Source organism: Sparus aurata, chromosome 10 (assembly GCF_900880675.1).
Source record: "Sparus aurata chromosome 10, fSpaAur1.1, whole genome shotgun sequence".
NCBI lineage: Eukaryota > Metazoa > Chordata > Actinopteri > Spariformes > Sparidae > Sparus > Sparus aurata.
Genome location: NC_044196.1, coordinates 21223126 through 21250333, shown reverse-complemented (window position 1 = coordinate 21250333; position 27208 = coordinate 21223126). Strand labels below are relative to the sequence as shown.

General features: G+C 39.6%; 1 protein-coding gene across 3 annotated transcripts in view; it reads left to right on the top strand.

Moving 5' to 3' along the window:
• The window catches only part of nat16 (N-acetyltransferase 16), a 43764-nt gene extending 17268 nt beyond the window's left edge, over window positions 1-26496 (top strand). The window contains exons 2-6 of one of the 3 annotated variants that reach the window (XM_030430928.1): window positions 2563-2676; window positions 11314-11539; window positions 13955-14179; window positions 14338-14681; window positions 14950-26496. In XM_030430928.1, coding sequence (XP_030286788.1) covers window positions 2618-2676; window positions 11314-11539; window positions 13955-14179; window positions 14338-14681; window positions 14950-15178 — 1083 coding nt within the window. In that variant the 5' untranslated portion in view covers window positions 2563-2617 and the 3' untranslated portion in view covers window positions 15179-26496. Of the gene's footprint in view, window positions 1-2487; window positions 2677-11313; window positions 11540-13954; window positions 14180-14337; window positions 14682-14949 lie in introns of all 3 variants that reach the window. The other 2 variants (XM_030430927.1, XM_030430929.1) reach the window with 2 other exon arrangements.
• Window positions 26497-27208: the final 712 nt, after the last annotated feature.

Here is a 27208-nt window from a genome sequence, read left to right as displayed (position 1 = left end):
CTAATTGCATCCAAAAGCCTACCCCTGTGTTTATCAAATAAAATCAACACCAACACACATTTCCTTATTATTTCAGCAATATTTATTTTTCAGTTTTCAATGTAGAGAATTGTTTACATACAACAAACAATACGTTGGAAATAAAAGAAAACAGGACCAGGATACTGGGTCTCACCTCAGACCTCTGTGGATTATCTCCTCAACGGATCCGTGTTCTGCCTCATTGTGCCGCTTAACATACCCGCTTTTGATCAATGTCACGGTTTTTCAACACACCAGTTTAGTACTGTCTTGTGGAAGAATGAACATATATTTATCCGTCTATTCATTTAACAAAGTTCTATTTTCTCTGTCAACTTTCTCTTCTTTTTGGCCAAGCCATGTATTCCTCCATCCACAGTGCCACATAGGTCTTCTGGTACACAATCGATTTGATTGGCTTCTCAGTAAACGATCGCTGTATTATTGCAGTCATGACCTCTGTGAGAAAGGTTAAGATTATTGTATTTTCTCGTTTGTTTATCATACATTGCTACATTACATAGGTGCAGATAGAACTATCACCGTGGCGCACCATTTTGTAAAGCATGGTCTATTTGACGTATTGACATTAACACATTCTGTATGCCACATTAAAAGCATTACATATATCTGTTCCTATGACAGGATAACTGGGAAGGTCATCATCGTTTTTTGAGATTTCAAGTTTTGACAGATGTTCAGGGATTACTTGCTTTCTCTTTAAATAACTAATTTAATCTCTTATAAACCTAATCGTCTGTCAAAGCAAAATGTAATGGTATTGGTAAAAGACTCTCTCATACCATTTCTCTCTGAAAACCATGCAAAACAATTGTGGATACAAAGTTTCAAAGTTCTCCATGAACTTGCCATGTATGCTCTTACTATGCAGATTGAAATTGGTTAAAAATTGCTTTTAAGTGACATTTGACATCAAAATCAAAAATGTTTAATAATTTTTTTTATTTATCAGACAAGTTTAACTTCATTAAATGTTTCATTAAAACTTTTAATCTCCACACTATGACCCATTAAACTGCCTGCTGCAGAATGAGAGCTAGTATTGACAGGCATTCCTCTCTCAACATATTGATTTTTGAATGGGACATTATGGCCCTTTTTATTGGGATTTACTGCATATTGTTTTATGTGCACTGTGTTTCTCTGACAGAAAAAGTGTCAAATGTTTGGATGTCAATCTATAGGGGGAAACAATCCTTTTGGTGGAGGACATGGTTTAGCCTAATCCTAAACACATAATAATCTGAAAGATATGTGTCTACTTGTATCCTGTAGTGCAAAGTAAATAGTTAAATTTAATTTTAGTCTATTTGATAACCCAAAAATAATCCTCATCCTGAAATATAGTTATAATCCCCAAACTGTATAAAAAATCCTAGGACAGTCAGTTAATTGACATTTTGTGAACCACTCATTTGATGTTGGCACCTTTGTGAGTCACAAAGGGACCAGTTAATTTAGACCATGGAGTTTAATGCTGTTCAGGATTAATTCATTAGATTAAAGAAGCTTCCCTTTTGTAGAAATCTGTTTAAAATGGGGGTCCCGCCTCCAGGAGAGGGGAGAGACTATGTCAAGCCCGATAAATCTAAAGGTTGCCATCAGCCATGACCTCTGTCTTTCTAATGTCTGGTGGCCATCCATGTTGCCATGATGGATAGCCAGCTTGTGCTCTGCATCGTCAAGGTTAAAATGTCTCTGTATATTATTCCACAAGGACATTTTAAAGTGCAGAGCCCCCTTATTTTATGATATACTGTCACATTCAAAGACCTAATAGGGTAAGCTATGGGAAATGAGCTTCAAGTAAGAGCAAAGGCTCTCAGGCTATTCATATTTATTAATAAATATTCACCTGGTACAGTTTGGATGATCATTGACTTTGTGATGGTAAGTCCATTGTATCTTGAAATTAACCTTACTGGACATAGATGTTAAGTCTTTGTTTTTACAAATTTACACTTACACACAAAGGTGCGAGTCATTTAAGTTGTCTCTTGAGGAACATAGAAAGTTCTGTCTTCCCACTGGTGTGCCTCTGCTGTAACAATCCTCTTTTGATTTGACACTGTAAACGTCAGCAGTGGGTAAGCTGTGTGCCCTTTACTTTTCACTAGTAGTTGTGACTTTATCTAATATGACATACAGCAAAAATTGAATGTACGAAAAGTCAGTAGCCCACCTACTGTCAGTGCAGAATTTTTCTTGAATTGTGGGGGTATGATGCATAGAAACAGGTAGATTTGCTGAAATTCTGCTGATGCATTTTGATAAAGCACAACTAATCCTACACAAAGAACCAACCAGGTGAGTGTAGGTGACAGTGTTGAAGTACATCGCATAGTTGTCTTATTTTCATGGCAACAAGCACAGAGTTATGATTGACAGATTTATCAACTAATCATTTTCTGGTGCCTGTTTGTCAATGGTTTGTTTCATGTATAGGCGGGGCTACGTTGGAAAAATGACATGGATCCTGCAATCGCTCAACAGAGTGGTATGCTTATGTGTTTGCGTCAGCATGGAGCCTACTGGCGTGAAGCGCTGGAGCCAAGGATCTACCTGGGAGACATGAATGATTTTGGTGTCCATGTTCTCGTCACTTGACCGACAGGATAATCTTCTGAAGACATGGTGTGTTCCTTTTATTCAGGTGCTCAAGTGACCTGTTCTTTTCAGTATGATGGTCCTATATATTTTGTGTGCAAGTGTGGGAAGACAAAGAGGAGAGCTGGCAGCTTACACCAAAATAAATCGAATTTGTTACATTAGAAGGGTAAAATGGTAAGTTCATGAGGATCGAGTGCCGCCAAGTATGCAGTTGTAGGGGAGCTTTTGTCTGGGTAGTAAATTATAACCATAAAAACTGAACTGGTGATAGTCTCGAGTGCTACCATGTCAGCAAAATGCAGAGCGCTTACCAAAAATGATTGGCACTTTTTATCACCCTTGTTCCCAATGGCTTATTTGTCAGTCACCAACAATGCCATTTGTGCGCTTCTTTTGGGGCTTTTCCATCGGCACCTTTGGCTGCATCAAACCGTGCCACACTGATTTGCGTTTCTACTACCACCTTGGGCGCCAAGTTGTGCCAAGCCGCCCTCTGCACCGGGGCCAATGCATGCCCGTCTCGCCTCCCGAGTGGGCTGCAGGTGACATCCACTTGACTTCCCCCTTCTCTCCCTCAAAACAGATGTGTGTTGCGAGATTCAACTCACAGAGAAGTTCATCTTTTGAAGTGTCTGTGTGTTCAACTCTCAGTACTGCTAGCACCTCTGTGATTTAAAGTTAAGTCTCTCTCCTGAGTCCCTGTTTGCACTTCCAGACATCTGCTCTATTTTACTGTTTCTTCGTGTTTGTGATCAACTGTTTGAGGAGCTGTGTGAAGTTACTGGACATGCATGGAAAAGCCCCATGTGCACGCACACTTACGGATCAAAATGTTTGGTTTCCATTGTGTTTTTTTGCACTTCATCTATAAAGCTCCCCCATCTAGCACGGTCATCATTAAATGACCCCAATCTGCAGTGAACATACTGGCATTTGCTTGCAGCGTTGCAATTTAATGGCAGTTCAGCGGTCTCTGCAAATGTGCCAAATTCCATTTTGTTTGGAGTAAACTGCCAGCCCAAGAGAGGAAGGAAGCGAGAGCATGAGAGAGTGAATAGGAGGAGAGTGAATCAATGAGTGTGTGTGTGTGTGTGTGTGTGTGTGTGTGTGTGTGTGTGTGTGAGAGAGAGAGAGAGAGCGAGCGAGAGAGAGAGAGAGAGAGAGAGCGGGAGACAGAAACACAAAAACAAAACAGCATTGCTCTCATTGGCAGGACCGGGCGAGCCAGCCAAGCCTGACACCTCATCTCAAAGCATCAAAGCATGATGGAAAAATACCAGGGTCCACAGTGTGTACGTGTGTGTGTGTGTGTGTGTGTGTGTGTGCTGTGACCAGACAGTGTTTTCACTACAAATGCCCTTACAGCTCACATGGCCCATTGATAGATTATTGGAACATGTCTAGCGTTTCTGTGTTAGCCTCCACATACCAGCAACTCCCCTAAAGGACCTCTAATCCCCTCTCTTAATGGAATCAAAAGACAGTGCTTAAAAAACACAAACTAACAGGTAATCATAAAGCATTAGAAGGCTTATGAAAAACAATGAAAACAGAATGTGTCCACCTTTTTACAAAGGTTTACATTGTTTAGAAATGACAATAGTACGTCCATTTACAAAGATTGAAGTTTATAGGGCAGGGGGATTGTTTATAGTGTTGGCATAGTTATTTTAGTCAAGGGACTCGGATGCAACAACTTCCATAGTGCCCTTCTACTGTGGTGGAATCTCTTTTTCATCGACTATGTTTATCCAGAATTACCAAGGTGGGCAGTTCCGTGACGAACTACTCTATTGGTTTAAAGTTTAGCGTTGTGTTAGTGTGCGAGGCCTCATTCAGACACAATCAGGCGTCAGGCAATTAGCTGCAGGGTTGTGTGTGGGAGTGTCATTCCATGGTGCCTTTGTGTGACAGAATGCTGTGAACTTAACCCCTGCCGATCCAGAAGGTGGTGGTAATGGACCTAAAATTAGTTTGCCAACCACTATTACATAACAACAACATAATTACATTCTCCACATTGAAACTACTGAATAAGACCAAATTCAGTGAATGCAAGTGAAACAATATTAACTGCCCCGTTCTACTTTTCCTCTGATCTGCGGGCCGTGCCTTCGCTATAGTTGGTTTCATAGTATGGCACACTGGTCCTACGCAGCAACAGGCCAAATTAAGTTGCTGAACATGAAACATTACATTTTACACTGGTCACAGCAACGTGACGTCGGGTTGCTTTATTCAAAGTTGATTCTGTTTCAACTTTTTTGGCACATCCAAATTTGAAGGATGGCTACATGAGATAAATCAGATTTTTTATTTTTTTTTAAACACAAAATTCAACTTTTATTATATTGTCACTTTTTGTGGCCATGAGCCATTATTGGAGAAAACAGTTATGCCCAAAGAATGGACCAACTACAGAAACTATTCACCCTTCCGGCCTTCTCCAAGGTCACCTCTTGGCATTTTGGTGCTGTGTTCAGACTGTCATTTGGAATGTGGAAAGTTTGCAAGCCCCTCATTCACTTTTTGGAACTATTGCAACCTCACATATGGCAGGTGCCAGCAAGCTTCGATTCTCAAACAAAAGGCCCTTAGCATGGGAAGATGCTGCTCCTGGCATCTGCTGGAGCCCCTGGATGGGTTTTTCCAATGTCAGCCATGTCCTCTGCCAGTGGAGGAGTCTAAACCCATTTTTCCATCCCTTTGGGGTATTCAATAACTCCTCTCTGCTGCAGGCTGGGATATCAGGTCATCCTTGGAAGGCACCAAATAGATGTACCTATGTTGTTTGTATTTGTTTAAGGACACTGGCCTTTACCGTCCCTTCTCTTTCCTGGGGAGCTGTGTGGTAGACTTTCTTGCTTTGTTAGGTGCTTTCATGTTTTATTGTTTGCAGCTGTTCCACTTTAGCTTACTTACTATACAGATGGATATGTGATGACTGGTATGTCCTATATGTGGATGGCTTGGATTTAGGTCTTTCGGTTCGTATGGCACTTCAGCTAAGTCCTACTCTTTCTCTCTGTCTTCCCAACTTCAGTGCTCTGTTGTGATTGTGAAATCGTTAAGTATAAAGCTGCCTTGTGCCTTTGTGACCATCTGTTAGTTCCACCCTTCAGTCCAAGTAAATCCTCTTTCTTTTTGCATCCATCCATACACAACTGGGCAGATGTGATCCATGTAGACAAGGAAGCCAACGATCTTGAACCTGTGTTCATAAGTAAGCAGCAAGAAGTGTCTTGATATGTTTCGTTATTCACTCTCCCTGATGCCTTATAGAAAGATGGATAGTCTTTATTGTCCCCAAGGGTGGCATATTGTGTCCACACTGTGTGCCTGTAATTACAGACGTATTGTGTTTAGATCTGGTATGGCAGAGAGATTCATCTGCATTTTCTCCATTTCAGTGTTCTGTGTCTGTGTCAAGTTTGGAGTTGCATGAAAAATGCAATGGCGGGTTGAACGTGATCATGTTCTGTGGTGAGTGCTATGCATCCAGTGGCACTGATACTGACTTTCAGACAAGTAAATCTTTTATTGACGTTCTATTGAGCCAGGAATTCAACAATTTTACAGGCAGTACTCAGACTGGTATAGTCTAAGGCTGCTTTACAGACAACTGGGAACCCCAACATTTTCAACCTCCTATTCGAAAAAGAACAATGGAACATTGAAAGTCGGAATTCCAGCTGACGATATGATTTGATACGATATGACAAAGTACTATACTTCATTGTCAGTTTACATTGAAATACATTTTGCATCCTTACCCCTCAATTCCACTTGGGCACGTCTTTGTTAATTGGTGTGTGCTCTGCTTTTTTGTTCAGTCCTCCACATGTCGCCATAGCCCTCTGGAAGCATCACAGCAGCTGAGCGTCATGCCTGCCTGATGTTTTGTCAAAAATAGACTCACCATGTATTCTCCATGGGGCTCAGCAGTGAGCCGCTTCTGGGACGCTGCTGAAACATGCCATGGGGCACCATATTACACATACAGTATGTCACATATTCGTTGACTTACAAAGCACATCAAAGATTCATTGCTATCAAACATATTACGTATTCTCCTTGTATTCAGATTTTAGTTCGCCGCAGACCAAACAGAATAGACTGATGTGTAAAAGACGTCTTCATCCTGTTGTGTTTAAATGAAGTGACAATAAATTGGCTACTGGGAGGTGGAAGTTGGTGTTCCTCCATTAAGAATGGGTAGATGGATTTGTAAATGCAAGACAAATCCATCTACCCTGACTTCATGAAGAAACAGTTGTCTGATGTCATGTAGCTGTAGCAACGATATTTGTATTAGGCAAGTGAAGGAATATTTAGACACAATTCTGACAATTAAAGTGAAATGTATAATGGCTTCCGTCACCTCGTGTGTCGTTTCCTGCCTCTATTTTGTTTATATATGAAAGGAGGCTGCACTGCGAAGGTTCAGTTGTCAGTACACTTGAGAAAAGTGACATCATTTTGTTACGGTCAACCTAGGTTTTTGTTAATTTTTCGGTTGTCCACCTGGAATGCTTGGAGGTTGTACATTTCAATGTGAAAATCTGGACTGGATTGCAACATTACAGTCTTCAGCGAGCGCTATTGAGTGCTTTGTGTGCCTTTTTATGTCCCCTGCTAAGCTCATTCATATATTGACATATGCTGCATGTCCATTCAGCCTGTTGGCTGTGATGCCAAACAATTCCATGCTGTGGAGAGGCAGGCTAGAAATCATTATTTGGATAGTTTGATGGGGCGCTTTTCTTGCTATTGTGTTATGTGACATTTTGGCCTCTGCTCCTGTGGTGTGTCATTTTAGTGTGGCTGGCGGCACTAGAAGCCCCTGTTTAGCAGTCTCAGAAGCCTCAGTCATGGGCATTCAGTTGTATCACTTCTGAGTTGAACCTTTACTATAGTTTGCACTCATTTGGTCATTACACTTGTACTGACAGCTCTTTGGTGTGTCTCATAGCTAGGGCTGGGTATCATTTGTGTGTCAATGCAAAACCTGAGTGTTGGGGCGATTATCAGCGTTATTTATTAAGAACGGTGTATTGCATGCATGCTGTGGGTTTACACAGGGGTAAAGTTCCCATCCACTAATGCAAAGATCTGTGGTTCAGTTCGAGGTGGCAGTACCTGCTTGGTCTTGAGTTGCAATTAACACTATTAGCAATGTTCATGGATGTCCATGACACTGCACTCCTTCTGGTTATTTTATCTTATATCTCTGTGTTGCTGGTGTTTCTAGAACATCATAAATTATGTCATTCCAAGGACCATTATTTCAACTGACCAATCACTTTGTTTTGATTTCATACAATAGCTTTGGGGCCAATACTGATATTAGGGAGTAATAATTTCTAATATCGATTTATCTTATCTTATACAGTATATCTAATAGATATACAAGCATTTTTTGCAATGATCTCCTCAAATGTTGTTATCAAACAGCATTAGGCAACAATTACTCTTGTTAGGTTAAGGCAACAGATATACTTTGTTAGGTTTAGGCAACAACTAAACTTGGTTAGGTTTAGGATACAAATATGCCTGGTTAAGTTAAGGCAACACTTACACTTGTTAGGTTAAGGCAACAGATACCCTTGATTAGGTTAAGGCAACAATTACACTTGTCAGGTTTAGTCAACATATATACTTTTTAGTTTTAGGCAACAAATGTGCCCAGTTAGTCTGAGGCAACAAAGACCCATAGGTTTAGGAAAAGATGTTTGGATTAAATTAGAAAAAGAATTTCACATGAACCCCGTGATACAGATGGTAATTCTCTCGTGTGTGATTTTCTTCTCTTTTACCCGAATCGCAAACCTGCAACATTAAAAAAAGGGACTGGTCAGTTTGAGTGGTTGAGTGGTCCTGGAACAACATTAGTTCTGACTACCCAAGAACAACACCATTAGGGAAAAGATAAAATAAAATCCTGAATGATAATTGGCAGGTGAAAACAGGCAACTGGAGACAAAATTTGTTGTGGTAGTAGCTCATGGGGACCATCATTCCCAGGCTTATAGCCCAGTTAGTGGTGACAACAAATCCTGTGCACAGCATTCCAAACTTGGACACCATTACAGAAGAGTTTTTGAATGTATGTTACATGTTATGGTAACTAAAACAGAAAATGAAATATGGAGTCATACACTAATGAAAATATACTATCAATGTGGACAACTCTCAGTACTGGACTGTTTTGAAAAAATTAGCAACATTTATATCAAACCCAGCCCTACCTACTTTAGCCTATATGTTATTTTATGTTATCATATACATATGATAATATTGTATCTCACATTGTATCACTTCTCTTTTGTATGGCTTCTTATGTTATGTTGCATGTTTTCTTTTTTCACAAGCTTGTTTTATTTTATTTGATCACACTGTATGCATCGTATGTTAATGCATTGTGTCCCAACTCAATTAAATGCAAAAATCTTCATAAGAGCAAGCATCTTGTTTTTGTTGTGCGGAGCCCTGTCATCTGGCACCAGTATTCCCTGACGGTTAATATTAGTGACTTTGTTCAGTATTATTCAGTATCAGCCCGGTAAGTGCTCACAACACTTGCAACATTTCTACAAGTGCCAGAATTTTTTTAATCAACTTCAATGACCCTCGCGCCATCCCATGAGTACCCAACACATAACTCCAAGATTTAGCCAAGTTAAGGACAAATCTTGGAGTTTTTAATGTGGAGTGGGTCCCAAAGAATATTTGTGTATGGTAGTGTATTATATCAGGGGGCTAAGAGTTCAGATTTACAGGATTTATGGAATAAAGACATTGGTTTCAAGATTGGTGCCAGTCTTCCACTTCCTGTGACTGTTTGCATTGATGTGTTTTGTCTCACCTTTCTGTCTGTTTCTGCCTCCCTTCCCCCACAACCTGTCTTAACTGTGGTCTGTTTTCTTGCTTTTTTTTGTCCCTTTTTGCTCAATCATCCACCTATCCCTGTGTATCTCAATCTATTTTGTGTCCGTGTTTGGTTCCCCTTGGGTCAGTATTTTGGAACCATAATTGTGTTCCTGCTGATTTCAGTGTGGTCATCAGTAGCTGAGTTCATGGTGATGTTTTGTGTGTTGTGGTTTTCTCTTTCTGTCCTGAGGCCTAAGCTACGTGAAACAGGATTTGTGGTTAGCGGACTTCAGGGTTAGTGGCGGTTCACTTCTTACAAGGGTACATCTCCACAGGAGCTTATGCTGCACACCTACTCCATGGCAGGTTATGTTCACACACACATATGAAAGCACTGCATTCTGACCAAGCAGTCATTGTGAGGACAGAATTTGTACAAATACTTCTCTGTATTTGTCGACTGTTTTACTCTTTGTATAGAGCATGGCTCAGCTGGTTCGTTCGTGTTTAGGATTGGTCATATGCTGCACACACCTCCCCTTTTTTTATGAACACACTCATGGCTAGATGTCAAAAACCTGGGTTGCCTCACTGAGATGAGACTGCTGATGGCCTCACTGCTCATTCTCGCTCTGGGGCTGCTTCAACCTGCTGACATGGGCGCTGAGGTGAAAAAGCAAGATGGTCTGCTGTGCACATGAGCTGCTCAAGCAGGACATGTGGCCTGGCTGTTAGTGTGATTCTCATTGTTAGGATCAGTAAAGCCAGAAAACAGAAAGAAGCTATCCACTGTATGTTCAAGTTGCTTCATTGACCAGGCCTCAGCTGGTTATTCCATTCCTGTACCACTACTATTTAAATCTTGTTTATTTTTCAGTTCCAAGTGGATTTATGTTGTTTATATAGTGACACATTACTACCCCATGCTGAAGAGGCTGTTAAATAGTTTCCTCTAAAACTCTCATCTGCTCCCAAGGGTTAGTGCAACTTCTGCTCTGAATTCAGAATTCAGTTCAGCCTTTAATACAGAGCTAGTAGTGTAGCCTGAAAGAGAGTGTTGTCACTGCCAAAATTGAGGTGTTGGCCCTTAAATACCCTCTAAGTCTGAATTGCACATTATAGCATGTCATAGCACTGTAATCACCATGCTGCTCCATATTTGCTCAAGATCGGTGGATGTGGAACTGAGTTGTGAGTGCTGTAATAAGGTAACCATCATCTCCTTTTGGCATCACGGTCGCTCAGTGTTCCCTTGTGATGCATTCTCCTTTAGAAGTAATGAACAGAGCCTTGATGGGAGCACAAACAGGATTATTAGTCATGGTTAAGTAACTCTGTAAGAAGTCCCCATAAGCTACAAGGCGACACACATTCCCTAAAATAAAAAATCGGGTTATGCTTTACCACTGTTATTTCTCTGCTTTCACAGAGTGCCTACAGAAGGTTCCATTCAAGCCATTTAAACACATATGGCTTGAATGCAACATACTATACTGTTATATTGATATACTTGATATGCATTTTCCTTTGTGCTTAGAGCCACTAATCTATTCTTTCCATTATATCACATCATTATATCACCTCTCAGAATGTTCAAACTGTCAGCTCCTTAGTAGGACAGCTCCTTAGCGCTCCTCAATCTTGGTTGAAAATGGTAAGATGTTTTTGCTCCTGTGTTTTCATTAGGAGTAGTTGGGGGGTCATTCTGACTGGCTGAGAATGACATCTTGCTCTGAGTCATTTAATAAATACAATCCACAATAATCTCTCCTCAACTTTGTATCTCATCAGTTGTTTCAAGATGAAGATTGATACCAGCCTGACTATGCCCCAGCTTCCAGAGGCCCTGTCCCAGGCAGGCCTTAATTTCACTGTGGCCACTGAGGAGGACTTCGATGATATCATGGCTATGAGCCAGGACATCTATGGAGGCCTTGACTACCTGCCCACTAGATACACCAGCTGGCTGCAGGAGGCCAACCGCACAGTCATACTGGCCCGCAAACAGGGGAAAGTGGTAAGTCGATGAATAATGTGAAAATATCTTAACATTTGGAGATAGGAGTAGGAAGAATTCTATGAAGTCAATGAGAAATTCAGGAAATGTATCTTAGTGCTTGTTTGCTTAGTGCTTCGTGTGGGTTTTCAGTTGGTTGTCCATGCAAATATGGACATGGTTGTAAAGGGTATGCCTTTTTTCTGCCAAGTCCTGAAAAGTGTGATTACGCACCCTCCAACGAGAAATTACTGAATGATGCCATACCTTTGACTAGGGATGTCAACAGTTAACCACTGATTGGTTGACCATTGATTGATTAACTGCTGGGAATACCTTAGACCGGTTGCACATGTTGGTCTATAGGTTAGACTATAGGTTAGTTTACATACAGACACACTAACGGCTTTGCTAGAGCAGTCTGAGGTAAAAAGTTAATCAGGCTAAAAGAAGCTCAGTGTGGGAAAATGTAAGTAAAAATGTGCAATGTAACGTTTCAGTTTGGTAGTACCATAGCGCTATGCTGTGCCACATTAAGAACATGCACTCTGTCGCCACGTTTGAGGATGAAGTGTGAAAGAGTGTGAAAGAAAGAGAGAGTGTGATGCGCTGGTCCGAGGCAATATGCTGACAATTAATGTGGTTGAGGGCAAGGGATAAAAGTCAAGCTAGCCAGGGCAGACAAGCCAACGTAAGACAAGTGACTGCTGAACAGCTCTCACAAACAAAAGCTGACTTTACAACTACCTGTCACTTTATCAATGCTGACTTTGCAGTCTACTGTGCTCCTTTCTCCAGCGCTGGCACAGTGACAAACGAAGTGTGGAAATAGGTCCAGCTATGCGAGACTAGACCAGACTCTACGTCCGGCACATGTCAGACCACCTCTGCGAGAAACTGACGCGGTGCACTGGTGCTCATTAAGTCAATGGAACGCCGGATTAAAAGGAAAGCTCCTCTTGGGCACCCCAGTAGCTCAGTTGGTAGAGCATGCGACCCATGCACAGAGGCTGTATCCTCGCTGCAGCGGCCCAGGGTTCAAGTCTGACCTGCGGCCCCTTTGCTGCATACCATCCACCGTCTCTCTCATCCCATTTCCTTCCATCTTTTAAGCTGTCCTATCAATAAAGAAAAAACAACTTGTGTTTGTGTTTGATTTTTTCTTAATTATCAACCAGTTAGTTAATGGGTGTTGGGCTTTTCAAAACGCAAAGATAACTGCAACTGAAATCCCTACTTGTGACTAACATTAGCAGGCCAGCTAAGAACAAACATTTAAATTAGAGAACATTTTAGTTATTGGGAATTAAACTTCTCTTCATTTAGTAGAGGCTAGGCATGTCCCCCCCCCACCTCAAACTGTTTTGTCATGTGGACACCTCCAGGACCAGTCTCTCGACTAAAGGCAACAAGACCAATCTGATATTAACCTACTATTTACTCCAATAAGACAGTGAACAAGATGAACCTCAGATGTCAAAGTAAGTGAGTGTTTTACACTTTTGTATGTCTCTGCACCAGCGATAGCTGTGGCTGGAGATAATTCTAGCTCCAGGTTAGACTAGTCATCACATCAGTGTAAAGTACTACTAAGTAATGTTACACCCCTATACAGATGTAGACACCCTGTAGTAAAAATGGAACCATATGAACAACTGAGCCCTTAGGTTCACAGAACATGGTCCAAAGTGTACCGGGGCACAAAGATGAAGACAACAAACTTTTATTCAATGACTAACGTTTCGATGCCATGTGCATCTTCATCACAGACCTCAAAGTATGTTTATCAGACTCAGGACTATAAGTGTTTTACACAAATTGGGTTTTGTTAAAGTTTTTGGGAAAGCTGTTGGAGGCTTGCAATGGTAGGGTAGCCCAGGTGTCTGTCTCTCCAGCCACGTCTTCCAGCACCTCTTTGTGTATCTCAATGTATTCCCAAGGCAGGTGGGATGTGTTTTTTCCTCAGTGTTTCTTGGGTTCTACTTTCAATTGGACATACCCAGAACTTTTCCAAAGGAAGGTGTCCAGGAAGCATCCTAATCAGATGCCTGAAATGTCTCAGTGTCTCCTTTTGAATCGAAGGCGCAATGGTTCTGGTGCTGATTTTCATCAACACTGCTTTGTTCTAGGTTGCAAACTTCCCAGTGTGAACTGGGGGAAACCAGCAGAACCACATCATCTACTTGTTGCAGACTGTGTGGTTCTGCTGCCATGTTGCATAGTCTGTGCGCACCTGGGACTCAGACCCGAATGAGCGGCAGAAAATGCTCCGTGCTTCAATTAACACTTCCTGTTTTCCAAATCTCCAAAACAAGAGAGATAGGATTTTTTCATCATGCTGCTCTGCTCCAGCTTCAAGAATGGTGTACTGTCCTAAAAACAACTATGTCAGTGTGATAATTTTCTTTGTCCTTCTTCCTCCATGATGCTCTGCAGATTGCTCTGGAGTCAGTGTGTGTGATTGACGATGGAGAGACCATGCTGGTGGAAGGGCTCCGTGTTGCCCCCCAGGAAAGGGGCAAGGGCGTGGCAGGAGTTCTGCTGCGCTTTTGCTCTGAGCTGGTCAAATCCAAGTTCCCAGAGGTCAAAGTAACCCGCTTGACCCGTGATGATCGGCTTGGACCCAAGGATTTCCAGAAGTATCGTATCATAACCAAGCAGGTAAAAAGCAGGCGACAAAAGCAGACTCTTTGTATTTGTGTGTGCTTATAACTGATTGCTGGTATTGCTTCATGTAAAATGTAGTAAATCCTACATTTAATCGGTGCTTTACTGTTGTAGTTCTTTGTAAGCCCAAACCCTGGCTTTCTTCTCTTCAGGGTATTCTGCTGGTGCGCTTTAGAGCAGAGGACCTCAAAAGCCGCCTGTCCGCACTCGGTCTGGGTGGAGACATCCAATCCCCTTTGTCCACCTCCTCCACCAACCATCTTCCAGTGCGTCTTGACCAAACAGCTGTACACCAGCTGTATCTGACCACTGACCTGATGCAAGGGGTTCTTCCTAATGCCACCATCATCCAAGACTGGCAGCCATTCAAGCCTTTGCCCAGCAACATGGCCATCCTTATGAAGAAGGACATCGACTGGATGGTGGATGACCTGTCCAGCCCTACCGTGGCCAGTCTCTGTACCTTCCCTTTTAGGGTGCCCATTGGAGACGATTGGTAACTGTCCTTTCTTTATCTAATGCCAAGCAGATGTTGCAAGTACAATTATTGTCCATAAGGAAGTTTAGAACACTGTATTGGTGTACATTGCTGTCTACCTTAACATTATTTAATTATACTATGGGGGGACACCAGAGTTGTCACTTTATAAGATAATACACATAGTGGCTTTAAAATGCTCCAAATAATTTTGACTGTGAGTTATTCATTTTTAGAATAGGGCAACCTTTTCACTCAGTCAACTGGTATACTTCTTTTTAACCAGGTATTACCTGAACATTGACATGTTCGGTAAAGACCTGGACCTTGCTCGGCAGCAGTTCTTGTGCCACCTGCAGCGCCACACAGCCACCCTGAAGGGGCACGTGATGTGCCAGATGTTCCTGGATCCACCACTCTGGAAGCCCATGGCCGAATTCTGCCACACCACTTTGAGCGTGGAGCTGGTGAAGGAGTACACCGAGCAGTGCGTGGTGGAGTCAGATGTCATCTAGTTAAAGAAGGTGGAGGGAAAAGTGTAGAAGATAAAGGAGCCGGAATGAAGATGAGGGTTCAGACGAGAAGGAATGAACACAACTCAATAACCCCATAACAAAAAAAACACAACCCTCTATATTGAGGAGAAAGAAACCAAGCAAACAAAATGTAGTTTCTATTAAGCAAAACAACTTTTAGGAATGCAGTAAGTTAGATTCAACAATAAACAAATACATACAGGGCATGGACATTGAATCATCAACACATCATGTAATCAGCTAGTATAGTTCTGTCATAAAGAGTGACAGTCTAATGTTCAACTGGGGTCAGAGATGTGTGGATACATTATAGTTATTTTAAGTACCATTTGTAAGGCTATAGTTTTGAGGTCTAATTATATTAATAATATTAATATTTAAGAGAGGGGACTAAATAAGATGAAAACCTTTTAGTAGGGGTCTTCACATGTCAAAAATCTTGGACCATAACGGACCTGTTAAAAACATTAACCAAACGCAGAGGCCGTAAATTAGCTTCCAAAAAGAAACAATCTAGAAAGGAGTTTGAAGGACAGTCAGCACTGTTAATTGTAATTGCAATTTGATGATTGGAATTTTCATAAGTTAAATTCTCTGTGACATCCACAGTGAGTGATCCATGTGTCCTGCAATTCCATTGATCGAAAATGGATTTTGTTTCAAAACAACCACAGTACAAACTATAGCCTCAAAAGTCATTGGGTTTCAATGAACACCTTATTAGCTTAGCTTGAATTTAAGTTTGAACAGAATGATTACAAGTGTTTTTGATTATGTCCACCCTCTGTATGTCATACGACATGGATGGGTGTCATACGAGTGATGAACTTGAGGAAGCTTTTCTCACACCGGTAGCAGCGATGTAACCTAAAACCTAAAAAAACAGTCAACTTACAAACGTTATTCTTTGAAGAATAAGATTTAAGTAGCCTTAGAGCTCAAACCTTTCATCTCTGTTCTTTCTGTAAATATGAACCTTCTAAATATGTACACAAGCTGAGTTGGGTTACTAAATCTGCACAACTCTGAAGGCACTTTATTAAAACTACACAGACAGGTTATGTCTACGTTAGAATGAAAAGGAATAGTTCAGGATCAAATAGGGGTACTGTACAGATCCCACCACTGTAACGTTGATGGTTGCATCTATTAACTAGTATTACCTTCAACAAATCTGCTGAAACAACAAACAAAGCCTGTTAGTGAAATGACCATGCTCAGCCATAAAATGGTTGGGAATTTATCCTTCATCACGGTCAGACTTACGTCTTTTGCTTTTGTCCTTTTATTGTTTGATTCTTTGACTGTATATGTTACTAATTTAATATTTTTCACTTAAATGCTGCAATACAAATTTACTAGTAATTATTCATTTATGAGGTTGTAAGTGAAATCTAGGCTTAGGCTACCTTCGTAGATCGCTAGCATAATGCCAAACAAAAATGCTAATGCTTGAACATGTTTATAAGACTACTGTGCAGTTTACTTCTGGCTTCAGATAATGTAGGGAGAAGGAGTAGAATGAAAAATAACTGTGATAGAATTCCAAGAAATATATTGTTAAGACGTTTTAAGCCTCACTAATATTAGCTGACAAAAACCTTTTAAAAAAGTAGTGTTCTCTGTCACTATATTGAAACCAGCGTTCGGAGAAGGTTGAGTCACTTTTGAGCAAACTAACCTCTAGCCTACTGTCTAGACATGAACAGAATACTGTGGATTAGACCATGGCTGAGGACGGTACAGATTTAAGCTAGACTTATTCCTTGTCCATTAACATCAGGACAAAATCACATCGCTCCAGTCAGCAGTTTATTTAGTAAGGTGCTGGCCCCCGACATGAACTTCCAGAACAGCTTCAGTGGTCCTTTTCAGAGACTTTCCAAGTGTTTGGAGCGCTAACAGAGGAATGAACAGCATTCTTTCAAAATAGATTCTCTCATTGGTGAAAGGATTTTTTAAAACTACCATAGCAACAGTAATTTACACGATGTTACCTTTTAACTCAGCTGTGAAAGTAACGCTACAACTGAGGACATTAGACGTGCTCCCCTAACTTTCATAGTGCCAACAGCAGATTCAGTTTTTTTTACTTAACATCTACGAACATGGACATAGGCCCACAACATGGCCCAAACTTTAGTACACACTTGCATGGTGCCCAGGACTAATTGTAACTACTTTGATGATCCTAAAGTCAACATTTCATTTCGTCTAACTCTTCGTTTTTATGACCACATAGCAGACGTGCAAACTAACGACAGTGGCATCAGCCTTGGCTTAACTTTTTGTTTAATGCTGATTAGCAAATCTTAGCATGCTAACGTGCTAAAACAGTTGACAAATAGGATGAACATACCTGCAACTCATCAGTTGTTAGCATGCTGACATTAGCAGTCAGCTAAAACCAGTGCTGTACAAAGGTACAGCCTTACAAAGCTGCTAGCATTGCGATAGACGTGTTACTTCAGCCATGTAGAAAGTAATGAACTTGGTGAAGGAAATAACACTCTACTTAATGTTCTTTGGCCACCACCTTTCTGTTGTTATTATTTTCTTAAAGGGTCAATATGCAAGAATTTTAGTAAGAACATTTAAAAAAAAAACATAATGCAAGGAAATAACAGTTTTTGTTTTGTCAAAGACATCTATGCTGGACAACTATCTGAGCTAACTAGCTAACAGCTGCTGCAGTTACTTTGGTGATATGCAGCCCCCTGTCTGCCTGGGATGTTAGTTTGACAGGTGGCCTGTTCTTACATATTACACTTTTAAACACCTGCATTATCACATACATGATGGTTTTGATTTGATCTGATTTGATATGAGGCATCATAGCAGGCCCAAAATGTTTTAAAGGTTGTCTTAAGTGATTAAGTGCCCCTTTTGCATTAAAATTACAACATAGGAGCCTCCGTAGTACAACACACACACTCTTTAAACTCCCTTAATCTCCCTTTAAATTCCCATGTAGTGGGAGTCACAGGAATATCTTTATAGGAAAAACATCTCAGTTTGTACAGAAGTATTTTACCTCTCTGTTGCCTTGATCAGCTCTTATCATGGCTTTGACCACCTTCTTCTTCTGGTATGCAATTTTTCTAGGTGTGAGGATGACTGGGCCTATTTTCTGAAGAAAGATAAATGATGAGTCAAATCTTAAAAAAAAGTTTTATAAAATGGTAAATAAATGTTGAAACAGACGGATGCTTTTTAAAAAACCATTAATGTTTTAGGATGGACCCATTAGTGTGGCCATAATCCTCAACATATTGCAGGGAGCGTAACAAAATAGGAGGACAACTATCTTTTTACCCTATGTTTGTAACCAAAGAAAGTCACCACTGATCTAAAGCGATGCCCTACTATTTGCTGCCAGGACTGAAGTGAAGATACGGAAGGTTGGAAGGCCGTGGGATTCTTTTTTTTTTTTTTTTTAAGATATCCACGTGATCACAGAATATTTTTGTGATCCATTTAGAAAACTTGTTATCGTGACACAGAATCACTACTTCGTGGTCTTGGCACAAAATGACCAAAACTGTTTTCTCATGATTCTGACTCCGACATGATAATATGGTATAGTCAACCAGCATAAGGCAGGACTATTGGTAGCATCATTCGTAATTACTCCACTCGATGTGGCGTTTAACATAAAATGAGAAACGGAGGCCCTACTGACTCTTTGTCTCTCCCACTTAATGTGCATTTTTATAGTATTCCTGTTACTGGCATGTTGCCATTTGACTGAGCACAAATTTCTTGGGCTTTACCATATCATTAGAAATAATGGAGGTCTGAAATAGATTTCAATGGCCACATTTCCAGACAGTAAGATGATAAAATAATTGACAGTTTGTTATTAATATCCCTGTAATATTTTAAAAGTGTGCCCATGGTAATGAAGGAGTAGACTGGTTTCATTTAACATTTGCAACTTTTATATTCCTTATCCACTCAGCAAATATATAAGCACAACACTTGATTTTTGAAAAGAATCTAAAAAAAAGACTTTGGGCACACAAACGGCTTATTAATCTCAAATTTTGAGGACAAATTGTTAAAATCTGTGTCCGTGAGATCTTCTTTTTTTCAAGATGATTAATTCACCTTACAGTGGCATATCAAGAATTCAGAAGAATTTGAAAGAAAAAGTCAGAGCTCAAATAAATTTTCTATGGCGGCTCTAACCCTCTTCCCTACACTTGTGCAAAAATCACGTTTAATCGGCATCTTGATGTGTCATACTTGTTGGGTCAGTGGATGGATCACCTTGAAAAATTGAAAAAATGAGAAAACTACTGCAGATTTTAAGAAATGTGTTCCCATTTGAAAGTAATAAGCCTTTTGTGTGTGCTGACAAGGTTTGACACAGCACCAATCTGCCTGATGATCCTGGGTTTCATCTCACCCTCACCCCAAGACCACAAGATACTTGGTTAAGGGTTAGGGTTGGCAGCTAATCCCTCCCAACTCAGAATTTCCAATTGACTCTGTGATATCTCAAAAATGCATTAGGAAGGACTTTCTTCAAATTTTGCTCAAGGATGACCTGATTAGGATTTGGCGGTTAAAGCTCATACACTTTTGGCCATTGCTCAACACTCGATTTGGTAATTATTTTTACAAACTTCCACACAAACGTCTAACAGGATAACATGATGAAATGGGTAATTTCTAAAAGGTCATCATGACATCATCATGTTCTGCAAAAAAAAGTTTTGGCTGGTATTCAACACAGTAGCTCAGGAAAAGTAATGTGACTGCTGCGTGGAGGAATACAACTGCAAGGGTGGTAATTCTAATATAGCATGAGTGCCATGAATTTTGCAGATTTTTGTCTTATAAGAATTCAGTTGGGTAGATTTTGTGCTCACGATAAAACAAAGCTCATGAATATCGAAACCACAAGTTCATTTTTTTCTAAATGATTTTACAAACACTAAATCATCTTAACCCATGCGCCGCACACCCTTCTGTATCAAAATGAAGATGTTAAAAGCCAGTGAAGAAATGTACATATGCAGCCTCTCGCCACCCCAAACACACACACACAAACTGCACACACACACATATACACACACACACACACACACACACACACACACACACAAATATACCATCTGTTAAGTCTAGCATAACCCCAAATTTTAACCTAAACATAGCAAGTACAGTTATCCTTCAACAGATTACATTAAATATACTCATTAACTTATTTTTTTGTTGTCTTGTCATAATAATATGTAATACATGTAAATACTATACGTTGTGATGAAATCCAATGGAGCTTGTGTGATGCCAGAGTGAAGACATAATGTTAACACTTGAAAATCGCCAAAAAGCTTATGATGGCCTCCTTCTTAGGGAAACAAATAGTGGCCAGTTATGAATTGATCTCACTTTTTTCTTCTTTTTTTTGTTAAATAAAACTTTCTATTTTCTACATTCACACAATGTGCCCTGCTGCCACTTCACTTTGAGTCCTGATATCATCAGCTTCACAGTGGTAAAAGAAGTCAGAGATGTACTGTTTGTTCACTAATTTGGTAAATGGTTCAGGTTTTAAGATATCTGGCCCACCTTTTTGGAATTTATTTGGAATTTATTAGGGAATGGCCACCATTACAGGTGGGCAAAATGATAGCTTCGTCTTGGAATCATCCCACCGCTTCTCGGATCTCTTTTCAAGAGTTTTGGGTCTTTTGCTTGCCCTGTAGTCTGGATGTGGTGATTCACACAGGTAGAGATACGATATCACACCACAGACAATCCTACCATTAAAAAGGGGGTTCTAGATAGTTTTAAACTTTGTACAAAACCTACTGAGGCTGTAAGGTGACCTGCAATCCTTCTCCTGGTCAGATTGAACCAATTCAGGCTGCCATTTTAAGTTGGCTTGCTTCTCCTACAAACTTAATTGGACCTCGATGCGAGAAACAAAATATATCTGGTCTCATGCCTTATTGACTCACTTTTAATGTATTCCAATATTGATCTAATTGTGTCCAGTGGTAGTATGATGGCCCATGTGTGCAGATGAGCAACAGTCCCTCTGGTGTCATCAGTCTAAATGTTTGGTCTCTTAACTCTACAAATTATTTTTTGTTTCACTAGACTTTTTGGAGCAAGGGAAGTCCAACAAGACAAGAAACCTATAATGTTGACCCAGTCATCATCACATTTGAATGAAAGCATCTCTTGGTTGCTTTTTTCTGGCTCATCAAAAGTCTTTCCACATGCCAAACAATTTGGCGTTGAAATGCATATGAATCGTACAGAACAGGTGTTTCTTTGAGTTGTCAAAGATCCAAATTGTTCATTACAAATACCTCAGTGTACATTGGATGACGTGAAAAATGTCATGTCACAATTATCCTGGCCAAGTCAAGTCACTCGGGAGAATTTTCTTGATTATCTTGATCCGCGATTGTCCCAATGGTAGACATTTGGCAAGATCAATTATCCCGAGTGCTCTGCCATGATAAAATATTTCATGAACCTTTTAGCATCTACGCCAACACCTACAAACGTCTGATGTTTCTAACTTCACAGATAAAAAGAAAAGTTTCTGAGTTCTGCAGATTGAAATGAATCCAACAAGTGTGGTTTGAGGAAATTCAGAGATTACAATATTTAATTTGACAAAAAAACACTTCGTCATACTGGATAAAAAAACGGTAGCTCCTTCAATCTGTTGGCTTATCAGTTTCCTACAATATTGTTGTAACTGAATTATTTCTACTGATGCACTTCTCCTAAGCGCCCGGATGATTGATTTGAAATGGTATGTTGGAGTTTGGAGTTTGGAGTTTGGTTGCTAAATGCATAGCCCAAGAAAGGTTTTGAATTTATAATTATATCCCCAACCCCCAGTTTCATTTTTAAAAGTAGTACTTTGTAAAGGGTTTATTCATTGTAATCAGTAGCTTTATTCATGATGAATAAATCATTTACTCATGCTTCGTAATGCAGCATCAAGGACAACATTTTGATTGCAAGATTGTGAAAAACCCATAAGGTGTGCAGTATTTCATCATCCAACAAAGTGCATTTTGTACTTTGTTATAGCTCCAGCACACTTGCCACTTTTTAGAAAGTGAGGACAGAAATAAAGTTTGGCCTGAAATAAAGTCTGTGGTTAACACAAGCCGGATAGACAAGATATTTTTACAATATGTTTTTTTGTATTTCACAACATAAAATCTGTTGTCAGACTGAACACAGAGACTCAGCTACTCAGGTACTTTAGTGGCAAGCTATTCTAATTCTAACTTTGCAATTTGTAGATCAGTTTAAGGTTAAGTGCGTATAGAATAGATGACTGGCAAGCTTACTGGTGGTGACGTTGAAGTCATTTTAATGCAATGTAGTTTGTTAACAGCCTAACTTTAGCTTCTAACTATAACAAGTTCATTTCGGCTTCCAAAATCTTAAAACTGGGGTTTATCTCTCAAGATTATCTTGAGAAAGAGCTTATTTTCTGCAGTAAATCAACCTCCAATTCAAGAAGCCCATAGGTTTTCTGTTGAGGGAAAACCAGGGCGATGCTAACTTCCGGGTTAGGCTACAAAAATACGTCATAAACAATATCTACTCAGCTAAGGTAAGGAAGCCTCATCCAGATAATTTGGATTTCAAAGAAAACAAATACTGACAGACACTTTGTTGACCATACCCATTCCACAGCCTCAACTCAACCATAGCTTTGGCTTCCTTTGCATTCACAAACAAGTCATACTTCCCATGGCCAATAGCTGTCATTGCCAGGTAAATGCTGTTTTTACGCCCATGGTAACAACTTACGCTGTCGCGTTTAACAACAGGACAGTTGCTCGCCGACTAATCATAAAAGGTAACCAAAAAAGCCACACACACCTGGAGGAAGACGTACACTAGCCTAAGGGGTATTTCAGAACCTGATAATCCAAAAGTCCTTTGTACAAATGGTAGTTTATAACTGCTTTATGAAGCAAAGATAAATGATACATTAACCATTAAAAATGCCATTAGTAACAACCTCTAAAAAATTGGCCCAACTGTCTAATAAAGTACACTCGGTTAATGGGTTTATGATACAGTAACTAGCGTGGGCACGCTTCACAGACGTGTACAAGTCAGGGATTCTAACACAGAGGATGCATTCGATGAAAAGCAAAATAAGAACTAAAGGGTTAGCCCTAACCGGAGTTAAAAAAACTTGGTTATAGAGCCCAGTAGCATCCCGTAATCCCATTCATCAGACAAAGTCTTACAACCATGCAGTCTCTCAGAATTTTTCCCAGAATTCCAGAGTGCTTGACGCCTACAGAGTAACATACATAATTATATAGTATGTCAAGTTGATACTAGAATTTGTGCATAAGGTCATTCCGTGTTCTCACCTAGGCTCTCCCACTTCATGTCTTGGAGTCTCTTGAAAACATGCATGAGAAAACTTACTTTTGTGGGACCTTGCAAAATGCTACAGCTGTACTTTATTAGTTATGCCTTTTTTTTGAGTTTGCTCGTTTGAGCAAAGTGTCATTGTTTTTGTGATTTTTGATTTTTGAACTGCTTATTTTTCCACTTGATGGCATCCAGGAGACTCTAAGGATCATTTGTAACAAGTTCTCATTGAAATGGGTATTGCAGAATGTTAACAGTAATCATGTCATATCTCCGCTAGTTTTCACTTTCTTGAAACCTAATGTTGATTCTGTTACATTAAGAAGTTGTTTGATCTTGCAGAAAAATGAGATCCACAGCTCCGGAGCTTAAATAAAAAATCTGCACTTTTATTGTTATTATTGTTTTATCATGTTGTACCGTGTGGACAACAAGGTGCTCTATCCGTGTGATTCCTATTGAGCCTGTTTTTCATTGGGCTCAGGGAGTCTGCAAGTTACAGTTTGTAATGGCTTGCTTGGTTGCAGGCTCAGTGATTCAACTTTGTTCCCCCATCTCAGTTCCTTTAGCTCAATATACATCATTTCACTGAACGGATTTCTGTCATAAAGTGAAAATCAGTGGGGAAATGAGTTTAGTTTAATGAGTTTTGAGTTTGGATCAAAAAATTATTTGTTGTTATTCATGTGATTACTGTAAACATTCTGCAACAACTATTTAAATGAACACATGTTTCAAATCATCCTTGGGGTGTCTTTGGATGCTGCGGCTTTGAGGCTTGAAATTTAGCTCTGAGGGCCAAACTTAAAAAACTTAGGCGCAGCTATAGGATTTTATATATGTATTTCATATGGTTACTATGAGTTTTAACATGATATTTTTGGGAGAAAATCAATGACGTGAACTGGGAAAAGTTCCGGATTGTGAAAGCTGGCACGACATGACCCCATAATGTTTCTTCACTGGTTGCGGATGCATCGGGTGCTAAGTGAAGTGCCAAATTTTCACGACCGCTGAACTTCTTCGTTTTGTCACACTCGCAAAATATACGGAAAAGCTTTTCTAGTTTTAAATCACAACATGTGCTTCAGTTGAAAATGTGTCGATGAGTTACACGTCTTATTTCCTTAAACAGTAGCCCCATAGCACACAAACAATAGTCAAGGGGTTGTCAGTGGTCGAGTGTGACAGTGAATTGAATTATTGAATTCTTTTTTTTTTTTTGGTTACTTATAGCACTTTGTTTGAAAAATGTGATGATTGTATACTTTGTATACAAGCGAATACAAATGCGAACACATTGTGCTGCAAACCCTGTTAGTACTATAGGGTGAAGTGTTATATTAATGTATGTTTTATGAATTACTGTACAAGCCATTAAGTTAGTGGGTAATGCAGCATGCACTTTAGTTGTCTTTGGCAATAATAGATAAGCTCCCATCTCCTGTAAAGTAGCATCGACTGCAGTAAAAAAACAAAAAACAAATGCTCTGTCACACATCTTGATGTCCAGAAAACAATCATACAGTGTCATGTGAGAAAAGCCTTTCTCTGTTGGTTTGACAATGTTTTCTTCAAAGCTGAACCATTTTTACATGACGTGTAGAGTTTGTACATCAGTATACAGTGGAACTGAAAAACAAGACTATATTTTACTCTTTCAAAGGACTAACAACTATACTTTTAAAAACAATAAGAAGTTGAAATGGCTGTGTTCTGAAGGAGTAATGCGGGTTTGGGTTAGTTAAGCCAAGAGATAAAAAAAAATTAACTAAGAACATTTAGTTACTAGTTTTTAAGTACTCGTGTGCGTAGTTCCATTTTGTGAGACCTTATACTTTTACATTTCATAGAGATATTGTCCTTTTTACTTCATAACATTAACCTGACAGCTGTAGTGACTAGTTAACTTTAAAGACTAACGTTGTTACATGCAAAATATAAATAAGATCCACTGCTAGGGTTTAAACTAGCCAGTGTGATGATAGAAATGTGTAGGCTTCAAAGATAATTTTATTTTAATATGCAATCAGTGATGCAAATCTTTATCTCTGTATATTAAATCTTTCTCTGTGCTTGATTTGTAGTGATTGCTTTATCATGGCCTGATTGGAAAAAAAAATGCCTTGGACCCCCAGAAAGGGGGAACATGAACAAACCTTCCTCATTTGTTGTATTTTAAGTAAAGACAAGTGATGAGTCTGTGTTTTCTTTCACCGTATTTTCCTCTTTTTATAGAAATGTTTCAACATTTTTGGAAATACTCCTACATATGCTCTCTATCAGCGAGTCAGCTGAGAAATTGATTCAGGTTCATGTACATGCCTTAAAGTGATAATTGAAACTTTTTAGAGAAATTGCATTTACTTCTTTCTTTCCATGAGTGACATGTTGAGCCGGGGTAAACTGCTTCCAGTCTCTATGCTAAGCTAGGCTAACCTCATCCTGACTCCAGCTGCGTAAACCTACTTAACACAGACATACGAGACGTCACGCTCAAACTGAACATCTCACTCATGAAAAGAAAGGTCAAGAACTTTATTTTCCAAAATGTTGAAGTACTCTTTTTAAAGAAAGGGGTATGGAGTTGGGACACGTTTAGCCTAGAAACAGGTCGGCTGGCTCTGACCACACACATGTGTTTCTCAAAATGTTGAAGTATTCCTTTGAAGGGATTTAACACCAGCAGTATGTGGAAAATGTGATATTTACAGTATATCGCATTATTCCTAATGCAAGAGTAATGTAACAATGTGAAAACATTCATGAGTACTTGTATTTCTGATATTTTACGACATTTGACTTTAAATACTTCTTTACTTTTACTTACAAAAAAACCTCTGAATGCAGTATTATTCCACTGTGGTACTCATAGCTTTACTTTAATAAAGGATCAAAGTCCTTTTTTCCCACTACTGTTTAAGTCATTCTGTGGCTGCCTATCATAGCTTTAGCAGAGTTTTTCATTATTATAGTTGGATATGAGAGTATTTTCGTAGCACAACAGTTGGATTGTTGTACAGTGAAATTAGTCATTATAGGAAGTATTCTCAAAAGGGTATCAATACATCTAAAGTCACAGAGAGAACTGTCTGAAATGTTGTCCTTCACAATACAAATCACGAATTTCTCTTGCACACATTAGTTTTTGTCACATTCGTAGCATTTTCACATATCTGATATATTTTTTTGAGCTATTGTTTTGGCAGATTTAAGCGCTCATGGTTATTGACTTGACAGTGTGCTTACAAATATTTTAAAGTCAAATATTGATGCGCTGGATTGGTAGGCTGGGCCATCCACCAACCCAGAGGGTCAGTTTTTGATGAGTCGAACGAGTCTTACAAATTTGACCTGTAAGACAAATATATATATCTGTGAGTTACTGGCTACGAGAAGCTGATCACACTGAGGTACATTGTTAGTTGCGCTTCACCAGCTAAAACCACTGTTTTCCTGTAGTATAGTGTACTGTACCATCATTCAGAGGTGAAGGCTGGCACATTGTGGTACATTAATGGTGTTTAGAAAAGGTAAACGCTACTATTGGCTATTTCGGCTGACTCATTTTGGTTTAACTGGACTGAGATATAACAGCATTGATGGTTTACAGGTATGTGCGCG